This window comes from Geotrypetes seraphini, chromosome 1 (assembly GCF_902459505.1).
Source record: "Geotrypetes seraphini chromosome 1, aGeoSer1.1, whole genome shotgun sequence".
NCBI lineage: Eukaryota > Metazoa > Chordata > Amphibia > Gymnophiona > Dermophiidae > Geotrypetes > Geotrypetes seraphini.
Window position 1 is genome coordinate 258,210,187 of NC_047084.1, and position 17,365 is coordinate 258,227,551.

Consider the following 17,365-nt stretch of genomic DNA (forward strand, 5'->3'; position numbering starts at 1 on the left):
AGAAAAAACACAGTTGGAATGAGATGAAATGGAGGATTATCAGTCAAGTAGTAAAAGGGTGGGAGCTTGGAAATTATGAGAGTAAGCTGAACTACAGTATAGGGAGCAAAAATGGATTTTCACATTAGAAACAGTAATACCTAACAGCTTAAATCTAAAAATCAAATGGACAACTCTATTATGAATTTGGAGATAAGGTAATGGATTGAACAAGCCATAATCCATAAGATGAAAAGAATAATTAAAGGGCTTTGATAGCGCAATGAGTAATCTGTGGCCCAATCAGAAGTACAATTAAATTGACTTCACTGATGAGTTTAAATAAAGTTATGTCAAAAAAAGCTGCCACCATCTTGTCAAAGTATAGATCCGACTGGATGACAACATACGGTAGTAAATGGTAAGCAAGCAAGTTGCAATTAAGTAGTAGATCTCAATATTATATAGTTGTTATATTTTAATTGGTTAAGGGTATAGTAATGAATATTTTTTGATATGCAGGGGATGGCTTTGATACAAGGGGCGAAACATGTCGGCAGGATTCCCCAGCCGACAGAACTACAACTAAGAGTCACAATTTGAAAGATAAGTGCCTTAGTTTTAAATAATTTAAGTAAAGATAAAAAATAACAATTAAAACACTAAGGGCTCCTTTTACTAAGCAGCGCTAGCGGTTTTAGCATGCGCTACATTGCCGCGTGCAGTATACGCTAATGCCTCCATAGAGCTGGCGTTAGTATTTTCCATGTAGCGTGAGAGTTACCACGTGCTAAAAACGCTAGCGCACCTTAGTAAAAGGAGCCCTAAAAAAATGGATCAATGACGATTCAAGCAGCCTTTCCTTAAGATGATATGAAGGATAACTGCATCATTATACGATGATCCATGAATGGTAGAAACAAATTGTTAAATGATAAATTAGGATCACATATTATTTATGATGGTGGATCCATAGGCAGCAGAACCCTTTTTTGTTTGGGGGGCCCGCAAGCTCCAGTACTAATTGTAATACCATTTTTTTCCATTCATTTTTCATATTTACACATGCTCCTGCCCGCTGCTAACCCGGTCGGTCGCGGCTGGTTTCTTCTGCCGCTGAGTGGCGGGAAAGTTCGTTGGTCACAAATATGAAATAGTCTGGCTGCGCAATATTCTGTAAATACACACATTTTTCCAATAGTACACACTTTTGCAAGTGGGTGTTCGTGGGGCACATATTTATGGGTTCATAGTCATTCGCGCGCAAGACTTCAGCACGCCGACATTGCAGCACCGACAATTCGGCGCAAGACACCAGAACGCCACCTAAAAAGTGACTTTTAAAGAGCTCTGACGCGGGGTGTGAGTGGGGAACCCCCACCAGTTTGCTTCATACTTTTTGTGCTGCCATTGGGGGTGTTGGAACCCTCATTATAGAGTAAACTTAATTTTTTCCCTGATTTTTTAGGAAAAAGTTAAGTTTTCTCTATAATGTGGGGAGTTGCACCCCCCACACACCCCCAACAGCAGCGCAATCAGTCTGAAGTAAAGTGGGGGGGGGGGTTACCCCCACACCCCTGTCAGAGCTCTTTAAAAGTCACTTTTTAGGCGGCGCACTGGTGTCTTCGCCGAATTGTCGGCGCTGCAATGTCGGCATGCTGAAGTCCTTGCGCGCTTTTGTCCCGTCACCTATTTATGAACATAACATATGAAATACTATAGGGTCGAAATTCAAAGCAATTTAACGGGCCAAGAGAGGCTGCTGGCTGGCTGGTTAAATCACTGCTATTCAGTGACACTTGACTGGTTACTGCCAGTGAAAATCAGTATTAACCACTAAAGCCATAGCTGGCTACTTTGTGGGCAGTCGGGAGATGGAGTCAAAACCTATATAGTTAAATATTGATATTCAACACTTAGGGCTCCTTTTACAAAGGCGCGCTAGCGTTTTTAGCGCATGCACCGGATTAGCACGCACTATAGCGCGCGCTACCTGAAAAACTACCGCCTGCTCAAGAGGAGGCGGTAGCGGCTAGCGTACGTGGCATTTTAGTGCGCGCTATTCCGCGCGTTAAGGCCCTATCCCCCCTTGTAAAAGGAGCCCTTAACTTCCTAAATTAACCATACAAATCAGACCGCATAAAACTCAGTCCTGTCTTTATCCTGTTTCACTTAGGCAGTTAAGTGCAGAATATTGCACTTAACTGGATAAGGGAGAGCTAGCTACCAAACCTCGATAATCAATGCTGGTACCAGCATTGAATATTTGGGCATAAAACCAGTGGTGGCCAAAAAAAACCCCAAAGCAAAATGCCCCCTAAATGCCCCTGCCGCTGCCTGAATATTTATGTCTATAAGTTAAACATTTATATTCTGAATCTAGGCATGAATAATTACACCAGCTTTATGGCGGGTATACATATTTGTGCCTAAATACATACGCATATATTCTATAAAGGCAAGCAGGCCTTTATTTATTATTTCCTATTTATTTAATCGGTATTTATTAACTGCCTTTATTAAGAGATTCACCTAAGGCAGGGTACAGCAGGTCAACTTCAAAGAAAATGGCAAAAATCTCACCTAGTTGAAGACAGGCCCAACTTTAAGAAACACATGGCAATGTACTGCCATAACAGCCAAAAAAACATATTACTCTAAACACACTGAACAAACTGCAATTTCAACCAAGGGACTATTTGAAATAGTAAACAGCCTACTGCAAACTCCACAACAGAACCAGCCCTCCCAATTGTATCTAAATGCAACTAAAACAGGTCTAACTCCCTACATCTAAGCTCTGCCTAAGAAAGCTTTGATTATTCCCTCAGGACACCCAGGCCCACCCAATGCCTGCCCATAAAATACCTTCCAACATGCCCTTTTGAGCTCCGGACGCACAGCAGCTTAGAAGTGTTGCTGAATGTCCAGAAAGTTGGTTTTGATTATCGGCACTTGGATGTCCCTGCTATTAGGACATTCAAGTGCCGACTTAGGCGGGTTTTGGACATTTCAAAGTTTTGATTAGGACCCCCATTATTCCTTACATCTTAATTAACTGTGCAACTTGCCTTGAGATTAGCCACCCATCTGTTTATCCCATCCTGTCCACATCTAATAACTGAATTTGGCCCCTCAGCTATAGGATAAGCAGTAGTGTAGAAAAGTATTAGAATCATGTTATTTGAATGTTCTAATGTGTGCTTATTAGGTGTTTCATAAGTATTATGCTGACATTATATATCTGAGTTTCAGTGCTGTTAAATAAGTATATTTTTGAAACTGTTTCAAGATAGTCCTATTATTAAGTTTCAATCTGCCAATTTTGAGTTTTACCTCATTCACTGTATTATTTATGTTTATATTTGGTCATTTTACTATTGTTATGCTGTTAACAAAATTGTAAGTTTTATATTGAATTGTACATGCTGTACACCTCCTTGGGTGAATCTCTTCATAAAGGTGGTTAATAAATATAGAACTGGCTCCATAATAGAATAGACACCTATGTAGCCTTTTGCTGCTCACTAGGAAATATATTGATCTTGCTGAAGACACTAAAAACCAGTTTATTATTATTACAATATTTAGCCCAACTTTTTGACAGAAAGTTACCAAGGGTAGTGTTGTTATTAGGTGCCATCAAGTTGAATGTTTGAGTCCTAGTGACTTGATGAATTGCGAATCTAACGGCCTCTTTTATAAAACCGCGCTAGTGGCTGCACTAACGGCCCCGAAGCCCATAGAGATTTAAAGGGCTTCGGGGCTGTTGCCGCACGGCTTTGTAAAAGAGGCCGTAAATGTACAAAGAGGTCATACGAAAAGGCCTTAGAAAGTAGACAGTGTACAGCATGTTAATATGGCTTTAGATGCAGAATCCTTTACAATTATTTACATTAGTGGTATCTTTATAGATTAGTGTAATTGGCTCTTCTGACGGAGAATTTACAAAAACAGAACCAGTCATACAATTTTACTAGTGTTTCTTATACATATGAACATGCTTTGCTGTGAGTATCAGAAGACACACCTCCACTTCCTGTGCAACTACTCAAACATCACCGAGGGAAAAATAAATCACCATTTTATGCCATCTTACATGGAATATTCTTATTCCAAGATCAAAGAAATCTTTTTATTGTTTGCTCATTTCTAGTCACTTTTCTAGTCCTAGATATCGACCACAATTATAATTCCTTACTACTAATTATCATTTCTATAGCACTGCTAGATGTACGCAGTGCTATACATTTATGTAAGAGACAATCTGTGCTCAATAAAGCTTACATCTACATCCTTCTATCCGTTTCTCCAATTCCTCTCCACCCATTTCATCACCAAATCCTTTCACACTGCAAAAGTGAAAAATATTAATTCATGCTTATCTTCTGCTCCTTGCTCTGCTTCCTTTTATAAGTTGGTTCTTCTCTTTTTCTTCTTCCACCTGCATGAGGTCCTTTCTATAAACCTTTATCTCTTATTTTTCCACATAAGAACATAAGAAGTTGCCTCCACTGGGTCAGACCAGAAGTCCATCGCGCCCAGCAGTCCGCTCCCGCGGTGGCCCATCAGGTCCATGACCTGTAAGGTGACTGGCGTCTAAGTCCTTTTAACCCCCTTAGCCTTATCTCTACCTCTATCTGTATTCCTCAACCCCCGTGTCCTTCAGGAAATTATCCAATCCTTCCTTCCCTTTTCTTTGGAATATTTACTTTCAAAAACCACCAAAATTGCTACTTTGGGGGGGGGGGTACATTTCCTTAATCTTTATCACAGTTGATAAGAACATAGGAATAGCTATACTGGGTCAGACCAATAGTCCTTCTAGCACAGTATCTTGCTCCAACATTGGAATTATAGAGTTGCATAGGGACAGAAATTTCACCCATCCCCACCCTTCCCTAATGGAATCGAACACATCCCTATCTGTATTCTCTAAGATCCAGTTGAATCCCACCCATCCCCACAATTAATCTCCATCCCCACCTATATCCGCAAACACTGGCACTAATATTTTCTTGTTCACAGCCCTCTGTTTCCTCCTAACTCTAACAGCCTCCTGTGGGGTTTTTTTTTTTTTTTTAAGCTGGTATTCACTATTCAACTAATGAATGTTCCAGGCCTCAGTCTAGCATTCTAGCTGCCTCTCTGGGTACTCCAACCCTCATTCTGTTGTTCCTACTAGAGAGTTGCATGGGGACAGAAATCTCACCCATCCCCGCCAGGATCCTCTCCGTCCCCACCCATCCCCGCCAGGATCCTCTCCGTCCCCACCCGTCTCTGTCAGGATCCTCTCCGTCCCCACCCATTCCCGCAAGGAATTACCTCCATCCCCGCCTGTCCCCATAAAAAGCAGAAATTACTTCTGACAGGATCATTAATTCCACAGTTTCTTTTGTGTTTTCGCTGCTGTTTTCCTTGTGGAATCTCTTTGGTGGAACCCTTTTTTTGTTTTCTGTTCAGGTAATTAACTTATAACCCCCTCTTTTACTAAGGCTGAAATGTCCATTATATTATATGGACGAACCCTGCTTCCAAAGCATTCCATCCCCGTGGGAGTCCCGTTGGCTAGAGGGGAGTCCCCGTGGGAGTCCAGTGGGTTAGGGGGGTATTCCTGCGGGAACCCCGCAGAACCTGCGGGATTCCCGCGACCCTCGTTCCCGTGCAGACCTATAGTTCTTACTGCTTCTCTCCATACATTCCAAGCCTCATTCTGGTACTCCAATGCTTCTCTGTGCATTCCAAGACTCCATGGAAATCCCATAGCAATTTATTCCATCCCGCAGGAATCCCTTGGTAACTTCTTCTATACCCACAGAATTCCTGCAATCTCCATTCCCGTGCAGCTCTCTAGTTATAATTATCTGACAGAATCCCAAATAGTAGCAAGATTGCATGATTGCAGGTCCTTTTATCAATTTCTTTTTCTTTCTATCTTAAAAGTAAGCAAGGTCTCTAATTCATTGCAGCAGCTTGAAGGCATAGTCAGCAACAAAGAGAAAGGAATCCTGTGGTCAAATTCTTCAAATGCCATGGCAGCATTGCCAAACAAAACACATTCATATATTGCCATAGGAATAATGAAAACTTAGAATGTGTGGCTGAATTTGTTGATTTTTTTTTTCTTCTGAAGTTTCTTTTACAAATTAGACATCGAATGCCACATTAACTGTTTTACTACTTACAGGTAACACTGGGGACCTGTTTTACAAAGCCGCGCTAGCAGCTGCTATGCGGTAACAGACCCAAAGCGATTTAAAGGGCTTCCGGGCTGTTGCCGCGCGGCAGCCGCTAGCACAGCTTTGTAAAACAGGCTGAGGATTTCCTTTAAATGGTGGGGGAAGGGGGGGCTACTTACCATTCTATTCAGATGTACGTAAATTCTCAACTATTTTGCCCAGTGCACACCTATTCTTCATTAAAGAGTCAGTAAATGTGCTCTTCTATTCCTTCTGGTTTCTTGCCCCAACCCCCAATCTTCAATGCTTTCCTTTTTTCTTTTTTTAACCATCTTACTAAATCTTATCAATAGATAGTTATTATTTATGCCAGTTTTCTGCCTAAATAATGTTTTTTCCAGTTTTCCAATTCTCTTATCAAGAGTTCAAAGGTTTTCATAGATTAAGAGGATATACGTTCTTTAGTGTACATTCGTACTCCAACAAAAATGACAAAGACTAGGGGACACTCAATGAAGTTACAGGGAAATACTTTTAAAACCAATAGGAGGAAATATTTTTTCACTCAGAGAATACTTAAGCTCTGGAACGCATTGCCAAAGATTGTGGTAAGAGCAGATAGTGTAGCTGGTTTTAAGAAAGGTTTGGACAATTTCCTGGAGGAAAAGTCCATAGTGTTATTGAGAAAGACATGGGGGAAGCCACTGCTTGTCCTGGATCTGTAGCATGGAATGTTGCTACTCTTTGATTTTTTGCTAGGTACTAGTGATCTGGATTGGCCACTATGAGAACGGACTACTGGGCTTGATGGATCATTGGTCTGACCCAGTAAGACTATCCCTATGTCTTATCATTAGCATACTTTAATTTAGTGCACATTAGATTAATTTGTATTAAAGCTATGACAACACAAATTAAGGCTCTTATTTTATAAGCTTATAGATTGGAAAATGCCGATACCTACATGTGTATACAGCACGTAAGTGTAAAATCCAATTTTAGAAAACCTGGTATGTACATGGGAATGTCCTATCTAAGTTTGTTTTGAAAGGGGCTGTGGATTGGACAATCTATGGGTAGGGTGAGGCTAAAATTTACAGGTCTATTCCCCATTGCAGAAAGGAAATACATTTGCAGTATAGAAACATAGAAACATAGAAGATGACGGCAGAAAAGGGCCATAGCTCAACAAGTCTGCCCACTCTAATGACCTATCCCCCTTAATTTTACCTCCCTAGAGAACCTACATGTGTATCCCATTTCCTTTTAAAATCTGGCACACTGCTGGTCTCAATCACCTGAAGCAGAAGTTCGTTCCAATGATCAACCACACTTTCGGTGAAGAAATACTTCCTGGTGTCGCCATGAAATTTCCCACCCCTGATTTTCAGCGGATGCCCTCATGTGGCCGAGGGCCCTTTAAGAAAGAAGATATCATCTTCCACCTCAATATGGAAGATGATATCTTCTTTCTTAAAGGGCCCTGTAATTATACCCAACTCCAGAGGGCTTACAATCTGAGTTTATATCTGAGGCAATGATGGGTTACATAACTTGCCCAGGGCCACAAGAAGTGTTAACAGGATTTGAACCTGATCTTTCTGGTTCATAGCCTCCTGCGCTAATCACTAGGCAGCTACCCCACTCCATTTTATGCCCCCAACACCTTGATATCAGGATTTATACCTGCTCATTTCTATTTTGTGGCAAGGTCTAGCTTTGGCATAAGCCTCTTGATCTTCAGCAGGACTCAGCTGGCTAGGAATGGTTCCCAGCTGGCTATCCACTGATCTTAGTGGGAGATAGCCAGTTATCTTCTGCTGATTATCCAGCTCACTGGCTAAGTCGCATGAAATAGCTGGTCACCACCAATTTTCTTCAGCTGGCCGGCTAAGGCATGTGGCCAGACAGACCCACCTAAAAATCAGGTCTATCTTTGGCCGTTAGCCTTAGCCTGCCAGCTTATGAAAATCAGCTTAGCTAAATCAGTGGTGATGAACTTTGCCCCGGATATTCAATGACATAACTGGTTGAAAAGGCACTCTGAATATTCCTAAATAAAGATAACTGAATAACTTGTCCCCGCTCAGTTTAATCAGTTATGTTTAACAGGGTAGCAGCAATTATTAGTAATATCTGAATAAATCTGAACCATGCTTCCTGGACCTCCTTTTAACTAATTAACTTTAGGCTAACAAACAGCTGTTTGAGCCAAAATTAACCCGGTCAACATACCTAACATATTAAAATTGATGGATGTATGAGGGTGGTTTGAAAAATTTGGTTAAAAAGTTAAACAATGTAGTCTCCATCAAGAGCTATACACTTAGACCAGCGAGCCTCCAGATTTTTCATGTTATTTTCCCTATGATACAAAAAATCTGGAAACTCGATGGACTAAGTGTATAGCCCTCCCTCGATGGAGACTTTTCAAACTACCCTTGTATTCAGTTAACTCCCAAAGTTAGTCCGATAAATCATCAGATTATCAACTCCACTAATAATGAATGCCTCAGGAATAAAGTAAGATTAAGAACAAAAGGGAAGAGGGATATTTGTTTTGCCTGTTGAAATGAATCATTCCATTGAATTTTGCTGCTGCTCACTTTAATCATTTTTTTTTTTTTAATGGATAATGCAGTTCCTTTGAACTCTAGATGTTTTCTCAACCTTGTATTCCACATTTAGGTGGTTTTATTTTTGATGACATCGTCAGTTTCACATTTGCAACTTAAAGCTACAGATTTATCAAGCTACACCCAGCCATTGAACTCGCTCCTCCACCTCTGCTCAAATAGCTCATGGTCATGTCTTGCCTGCCTGTAAACTGAGCCAGCCACTTTCCTCCCACTAGCTTCCAGCCTTCAGTACACTCTTTACACTTGCTGACTCCGTACAAGACTCAGACCTACCTGTGTTATGCCCCCAGTAGCCCTGCACTAGTTTTATGGCTCAGCTCTAAGATGTTTTTAATGCCATTCTCATTTATAAAACCTTAATGCTACAGTCATTTCCTGTTATGGTGTGTAAACTAGACATTGTGGTTGATGTAGTCTCATATCCACTGCAGCCACCCTTGCTTACCCGTGTAGGCTCTGTTTCTAGTGGTCTTTCCCCTGTAAGACCCCCTCCCTTTCTCACAGCTAAACTTGAATCCTTTGTCTTACTTCTGGCCTCTTGCTCTCCTTTACATAGAGCACTGCTCTCCTTTAAATAGGGCACTGGTCTTTGACCTAAGGGCCGCCGCATGAGTGGACTGCTGGGCACGATGGCCCACTGGTCTGACCCAGCAGTGACAAATCTTATATTTTTTATGTACATCCTGTGTCCTGATGGGTCAGTGGTGTGACCTTTCTTTGCCACCTCTGGCCAAGCTCGGTTCCCATTGGTCTCACCTGCACCCTCCCTCTGCCATGTGGGTGCTCTTTCCAAACCCTTTGTTTAGAGTTCTCTCTTTCTATTTCATGTCTCTATCAGCAGCACTTGGCTAGTCTCCCTGAATAGAGGACTAACTGCCTTTTCACCTTGAGCTATCCATCACACACCTGCACAATCTTTTACCTAGCCTTTAATCATTTCATCATGCCAAACTATTCTTCAAAATCAGCTGCAAACTTCTACTTTTCCAATCTCCTACCTTACCTACTGCTGCTGCAACCTACTGAAACAACAAAGCCTGTGCCCAGGGACAACAAACCCCTGAGAAAATCTACTAAGTGTGAGTACATCCACTTATTATTCAGTAAAGCACATATCATACAATTTATAAGGATTTTCTGTTTGTGCATGAGGCCGAGGTTTAGCTATCTGTTAATGTAGTTATGTTTGCCAAGAGAGTTCCTAACTGAGACAATTGCTACAGAGAACAAAATACCTGTCTATAAAGCAATTAGTCATTCCCTTAAAACAAAATAAAAACATGCAAGCGGAATGGGCCAATTCACACAATAAGCAATGAAGAGGGAGAGAATTACCAAATTCTAATGATAATTATTTTCTTCCAGAACATACAACCCCACCTTGTAATTTTTCACCTCTTCTAGTGTATCTAGGCTAAATTTGTCACTGTATAGCCAGTATTGATTGTGCTCCCTGATACTGGGGGCTCCTTTTACGAAGCCGCATTAGCGGCTTTATCGCACGGGACTTTTCCCCTGCGCTAGCCGAAAAACTACCGCCTGCTCAAGAGGAGGCAGTAAAGGCTAGCGCGGCCGGCAGGTTAGCGTGCGCTATTATGCGCGTTAAACTGCTAACGCAGCTTTGTGAAAGGAGCCCTGGGGTTCATGGTATAAAGCAGTGCTTCTCAACCCAGTCCTCGGGGACATCCCAGCCAGCAGGGTTTTCAGGATATCAGTAATGAATATACATAAGACAGATCTGATACCTCATGTTTAACATGATACCTCATGGAGAGGAGCGATAGCTTTGAAGCGCGTTACTATAGTGGGAGCTTCAACCCTGATGAAAATCTGTTTTGAAACATATGTGTGTCGGTAGAGGCGCTCCCAGAGATTCATCTTATAAATCAAGATAAGTAAATTTAAATACGATAAAGATATATATATAAAAATGATTCACATTATCGATCCTATGACGATCGGGTGCTTGTGATATGCTTCACAATAACCAAATGGGCTTTGGTGCCCTCTGAGGATCATTAAGAAGTATATGAATATAAAGGATTGTAAGACTGGAAATTGAGTTTTTGATATTATAATTGAACCAGTCTATGAATAGCCGATGTTATTGTAACTAACCATTTATGAAATATGACTTTGCAAAACAGAGAACTTTCCACAAAAAAACCCAAAACAAACTATTCACTAGAATACCAAGAAATGTAAAATTCATCTTTAGTCAGATTCCATTTTCCAAGTATCCAAACACAAATATTAATTTCCATATCTCAGGCTGCATGAAAGATAGAATTAGAGCCGGCATAAGGAGGGTGCAAACAAGGCAATTACCCTGGGCCCCCGGGAGGCCCTCAAGCTTGTCTGAAGCCAAGGAAGATACAGCCTGAGGGTGGGCTTTGAGTCACACCATGTTTAACATTGGCCTTGAAACAAAAAAAAACAAACAAACAAACCCAAAAAGACCAAAATCAAATCCTCAGAAGTAAAGCGCAAGAAGTGGGGTTGAGTTTTGGGGCTTGAGAGTATTGCATCTAATATATTCTGGTTGTTCCAAGACTCAACCTCCTCTTTTGGCCTTACGCATAAGAATTTTGTCCAAGTTAGAAAATGAGAAAATACAAACACAGGATCGCTCTTGGGTGAGGCTCTGGCACCACCGCTAGCTTCAGCTACTTCTGCGCTGGGGCTTAGGGTGAGACAGAATACTGAAAATAAACAGCACCAAGAGACTAAACTGACAGCCAGCTGCAATTCCAATTACCCATAAATCTTGCAGATGAACAGACAGAGAGGCAACACTTCCTTTGCTCTTCTTCAGTCTGGCTGCTGAATGGATGAAATCTCTGCACACACACCCAAAGACTGAATAAGTAGAAGGAACCAAGCATTTCAAATACACAATATATAAAACAAAAATAAACAAAAAAAATTCCTCTGTTTTCCTGCCTCTACTACAGTCTACAGCTTTCAAGGCCTCACTGTGAGGAAGGAATTCTCTGCTGTCTGAAAATGTTTTACAACAATGCCTTTTATATGGGCAATTCTATAATTAAGGGCCTATGGTTTTGTGCCTAATTGTGTGCGCCAATGCAAAGAACGCGTCTAGGCACCCTACGTACTATTCTATAAGTGCTATAGTGAATGACTACAAGGGGAGCTTGACTGTCTCCCAATACACGCATAACTTAAGAATATAAGAATTGCCATACTGGGACAGACCAAAGGTCCATTAAGCCCAGTATCCTGTTTCCAACAGTGGACAACCCAGGTCCCAAGCCCCTAGCTAGATCCCAAGTAGCAAAACAGATTCTATGCTGCTTATCCTAGGAGAAGCAGTGGATTTCCCCAAACCATATCAATAATGGCCTATAAACTTCTCTTTTAGGAAATTATCCAAACCTTTTTTTAAACCCCGCTAAGCTAACTGATTTCACCACATTCTCTGGCAATGAATTTCCAGAGTTTAATTACACATTGTGTGAAGAAATATTTTCTCTGGTTTGTTTTAAATCTACTACTTAGTAGCTTCATCGCATGCCCCCTAGTCCTAGTATTTTTGGAAAGAGTAAACAAGCGATGCACATCTACTCTTTCCACTCCACTCATTATTTTATAGGCCTCTATCATATCACACCTCAGCCGTCTCTTCTCAGAGCTGAAGAGCCCTAACTGCTTTGGCCTTTCCTCATAGGGAAGTTGTCCCATCCCTTTTATCATTTTTGTACCTTTTCTAATTCCGCTATATCTTTTTTGAGATATGGTGACCAGAATTGCACACATTATTTGAGGTGCAGCCGTACCATAGAGCGATACAAGGCCATTTCCAGTGATTGAAACAGAATATCTGGTCTGTTTTTGGCTGCTATTATCCTAGTTGGCTACGTCAATATTCAAACCTGACTGACTATGTTTATAGTGACAAGATAGACCAGCTATTTAAGCAGCCCGATTTGGCTGAACATGACTGACACGCAGCAGATACCATTTTTCTAGGCACCTGCCATTTCAGGCACCACTTATAGAATCAGCTCCAAACTGTATACGAGACATGTTCATTTCAGCGCAATCTTATCGGGTGGCTACACCGTCCTATAGATGTTAAAATTCAGGGACAAATTATCACACAGACTACCTTGGCACTGACACATATACAGTAGTAAAGCTTTTCACCAATATTATTGTTTTTATCCAAGGATCTTTCCACATAGATAGGTCCTATAATGGTTAAAGCACACAACTGGCATCTGCCACATGGATTATGATCTAGATCTTTTTGCCTTTCCTCCCTGATGTTATATCTCTGAGGCACAAAACGTTCTTTTACAGTCTTTCCCCTTTTATAAGCAATCTTTGGAAAATACACAATACACAAGCACCATTGGTGCAACATTACTAGGATAAAATCATGTGATTGGAAACATGCGTTGGAGAATAGTTGATGGGAAGGGGGTAATGCAGAAAGACTATTAAATTGCAATGGTGGATATTTTTGTTGAAATCAGTAATACCAAGAGGGTTAAATGTACATTTAAACTGGATGAGGTTAGTATAGGTCTATGTGTTTTCTGATTGGTTAATACATAAATCAGATGATATAAGTACCATATGGTTTTTTTGTGTCTGAGTGCTTTGAAAATGAGCCCCATGATATAATACTTGAGACATCATCGTCATCTTTAACTTAAGAATTTGCAGGCAAAGTGGTGATTGGTTTTCTAAGGTAAAAATATTGTTACCCTATAAATTTAATAGGACATTATTTAGGAATTTAGGAAAGATAAGATGTGTTTCTTTGTTTATAGGAACTATCCTTGAAACATGTGTCATGTCAGAAAGAAGTTTCCTAACCGATTCATTAGAATGAATTTACATAAATAAAGATCATATGTAATTAAGAAAGAAAAAGTACTAAATATAATAGATTTGGACCAGTGACGAAGGTGGAGTGTAAGACTCATTGGTGAAAAAAGATTATGCACCACAGAGCATCACCACTGAGGTCCCAATATAAACAGGTGCATTAAAGGAATAATAATTTAACTTGTTTGTTTGTAGCCAATAGCCCTTAAAGTGTATAACTGTTATTGACATTATTTTAAAATGACATGCGAGGGTGTTTCATTTTGCAATTCCCATGTTTACCTCACCATATGTATTTTATACCTGGGGTAAAGCAGGTTTGAAGCAGATACTTTAGTGCCCCAGGATGTCAGCTGGCTCAAACTTCCAAAGGCAAAGTCCATGAGGAGTTTCTCTTTGAAAATCAGCTTCTAGGTGCAACCTGGTTAAGTACCAAAACTGGTGAACAAACAGTTTCTTCAAGCAAATACACTGCTGGAATATACCACTCACCAGCCACGGCTGAGGGATTTCTGGCAGAGGCATCTGAGGTGGGGCAGGCAGGCTGCTGGGCACCTCTGACTTCTGTACATGGCTCTTAACATCATATTCTGCTGAAAAAAAGGTGCAACTCACATAAACAAAAGTTGTAAAGGGAATTAACAAAATTCACATACACACAAAGAAAATCTTAGGGCTCCTTTTACAAAGGTGCTTTAGGGCTTTAACGCGCGGAATAGCACGCGCTGAATTGCCCCGCGCGCTAGACCTTAATGCCAGCATTGAGCTGGCGTTAGTTCTAGAAGCATAGCGCGGGTTTAGCGCGCGCTAAAATCCTGAGTGCGCTAAAAATGCTAGCGCACCGTAGTACAACGAGCCCTTAGTTTACAAAACCCTGTACATGACCCAAAATGTTATTATTTTCAAATCAACACGAAGTAATAGATTTTATTAACTCAAAGGGTCATTTGAAAACAAATTAAAATAGGTAGAAAGTGTTTTATCCAATTAATCAGCCATCTGAAAATAGTCCCAATCTCATCAATTGTCTTATATTCCACCATTAAGGGGAGCACTTATACTTAAAATGTATTGCACAAAGATAAAACACCAAGAATAACCTTTATCAAAAAAGTAGGTCTTTGAAACTTTACAAAAAAATAATATACAAATTCAAGCTTCTTATTTCTAAAGGAAGATTATTCCACTGCCTGACAAGTAAATGATTGTAATAAACATTACACAAAAGGACAAAAAGCGTCTTCAAATAATACAAAACACAGCTGTCAAACTTATTCATAATGGTAAAAAAATATGACCATGTTACCCCATTTCTGATCAATTCACACTGGCTTCCAATAAAATCACCGTATCACCTTTAAAATATTACTCTTAGTGTTTAAAACTTTGTCTTCCAATGAACCACAATTCATCAATAGAATGCTTATTCCTTATAATACACCACGTTCCCTTCGATCTACTGTCCAAAAGCTCTTAGCAGTTCCTTCTCTGAAAGTCATCGGAACTAGAAGACATGACATGTTTTCAGTGATGGCCCCCCAACTTTGGAATACTTTGCCCCAATACATTAGAGAGGAAAAGGATCTCAGCCATTTTAAAAATAATTTAAAATGCTTCCTTTTTAAAGATGCTTTTAATCTTTAAATTATCCTTAAATGCTAAAGTAGTTACCTTCCAGGTTTATACAGTTCCCTCCCTAATGTTTTTTCCATAGCTCTGTTTTCATTTTAAAGCATTGAATTGTAACTTTACCCTCCACTCCCTGTGTATCAATCAGTCTGTAAACTTATTGGTCCAACCTATTATTGTTAACTTTAAATAGTATTTTTCTGTAACTCGCTTAGTAATTTGAATAAGCGATTTATCAAATCAAAATAAAACATGAAACTTGAAACTTGACTTTTCCTAATTACTCTTAAAACAGTTGGAAACTGAAGTTGCAGAAATAAAGGCCCTCTTTTATTATGCTAGATTAGAGGTTTTTTTATCGCCGGCCGCTGTGGTAAAAGCTCCGACGCTCATAGAAATTGGTTTATATGAGTATTTAGCTTTCACCTTTCCAGTTCAAGGTGAGTTATAAAGTACAACAGGTATTTCTCTGTCCACAGAGGGCTTAATCTAAGGGGCCTTTTATTAAGTGATGTAATCCCTAACACATGTTTACTACCGCTTATAAACAGTGCTAATGGGCCGCACTCAGGACTCATGTGCTAAATGCAGGCTCAGTGTACACCACCCATGCGGTAAGAATTACAATTTATTTTTTTAGAGACGGGGCATGAGAGAAGGCGTGCCCTGTGCTAATCAGTTAATTTGTGGGCATTGGCGCGCACTGACTGATTAGGATAGGATTAGCGCAGGAGCCCTTACCACCTACAAAATAGTTGACAGTAAGGGCTCACGCACTAATTTCAAAATTAATGCATGTTCGTTAATCGGAAAATGCAAACGTTGGTCATTTTAGAGCCACGCTACAAAGTGGTCTCAGCACACGGGTAACCCACTAGCTAAAAATAGCAGAGGCCACTTTTAAGTGAAGCTTAGTAAAAGGACCTCTAAGTTTGTACCTTAGGCAATGGAGGGTTAATGTCTTGCTCAAGGTCATAGTGTCAGTAAGAATCCTGCTCTAACTACTAGTTTACTCCTCCACGACACTTGGAATGTATTGCTTGACTAGATCAATACATTTTTTTTTAAAGAAAACTGTCTAAAAACCATTTTCCAAGGAGCAATATCATATTAGACAGTACTCTTTAACAGGATGTAGTAACATAAACACAATAGTTTAACATTAGACATTTTACTGACCTCTAGATGACAGTATCCTCTGAAGAATGTTATTTATCCCTGCTTTTTTCTCCCGTACAGTTGCTGTAAGATATTCATGATCAAGAAGCGCAAGAAACAGGCGTAGTTCAACTATTAACTCTTCCATTACTGAAAAAGAAAAGCAAAGAAAGCCTTGTGAAATGTGAATGATTTCCATGTGAGGGCTTACCCTCGCTGTGATTATTTTTAAAAGGCTTCTGCCCGCCATCATAAAGGATACCAGTAGAGACAGACTACGGACTCCTTTTACAAAGTCGAGCTAGCGATGTTGCGGTAAATGCGTTGAAGCTCATAGGAATTCAATGGGCTTTGGTGCATTTACCGCGGCAGCTTTGCTACTATGGCTTTGTAAAAGGGACCCTATATTTCCCCACCATTTTGACTAGTTTGCTCACCAGTGTTCTATGTAGAACTCAGCCAGCAGGCAATGTGCAACTTCAAGGATCTTCACTAAGTTTAATCTGATATAACATCCAATGAAATCTGATCAATTCAAGATACTACATTATTCAGTTCTTTAGCACAACGCTCCGACCACATGGTAATAAATACCATGTTGGAAGCAATTTTAATTTACAGGGTGATGGTCAGCACAATAGCATGCAAATTATATGCATGCTTTTTATGTGGCACAGCACTGGTAAAAGGGGGAGGAACTGTCCCTAGCGCCTGCTCAGAAGAGCAAAGGTAAGCACAGCTCTTCCCCCTTTCTCTATCCCTACCTTGCCCACTACAAAAAAACCCAAAAAACCCTCTTCTCCCCTTCCCACAATCAGCTGAGCTGGCAAGGGAGAAGAGATGAGTCATCACAGGCAAGTTAGAAGTGGAACAGCTGTGCCAAAAGTGGCGAGACCTGCCATTGACTACATTTGGGAGAACAGC

General features: G+C 40.4%; 1 protein-coding gene across 9 annotated transcripts in view; it reads right to left on the bottom strand.

The window, feature by feature from the left end:
* Positions 1-17,365, bottom strand: part of AFAP1 (actin filament associated protein 1) — a 281,865-nt gene that overhangs the window by 148,906 nt on the left and 115,594 nt on the right. For 8 of the 9 annotated variants that reach the window (XM_033950011.1, XM_033950004.1, XM_033949992.1 and 5 more), the window contains 2 exons: positions 16,463-16,591; positions 14,147-14,247 (listed from right to left, as the gene is read on the bottom strand). In XM_033950011.1, coding sequence (XP_033805902.1) covers positions 14,147-14,247; positions 16,463-16,591 — 230 coding nt within the window. The remainder of the gene's footprint in view (positions 1-14,146; positions 14,248-16,462; positions 16,592-17,365) is intronic. The other variant, XM_033950019.1, reaches the window with a different exon arrangement.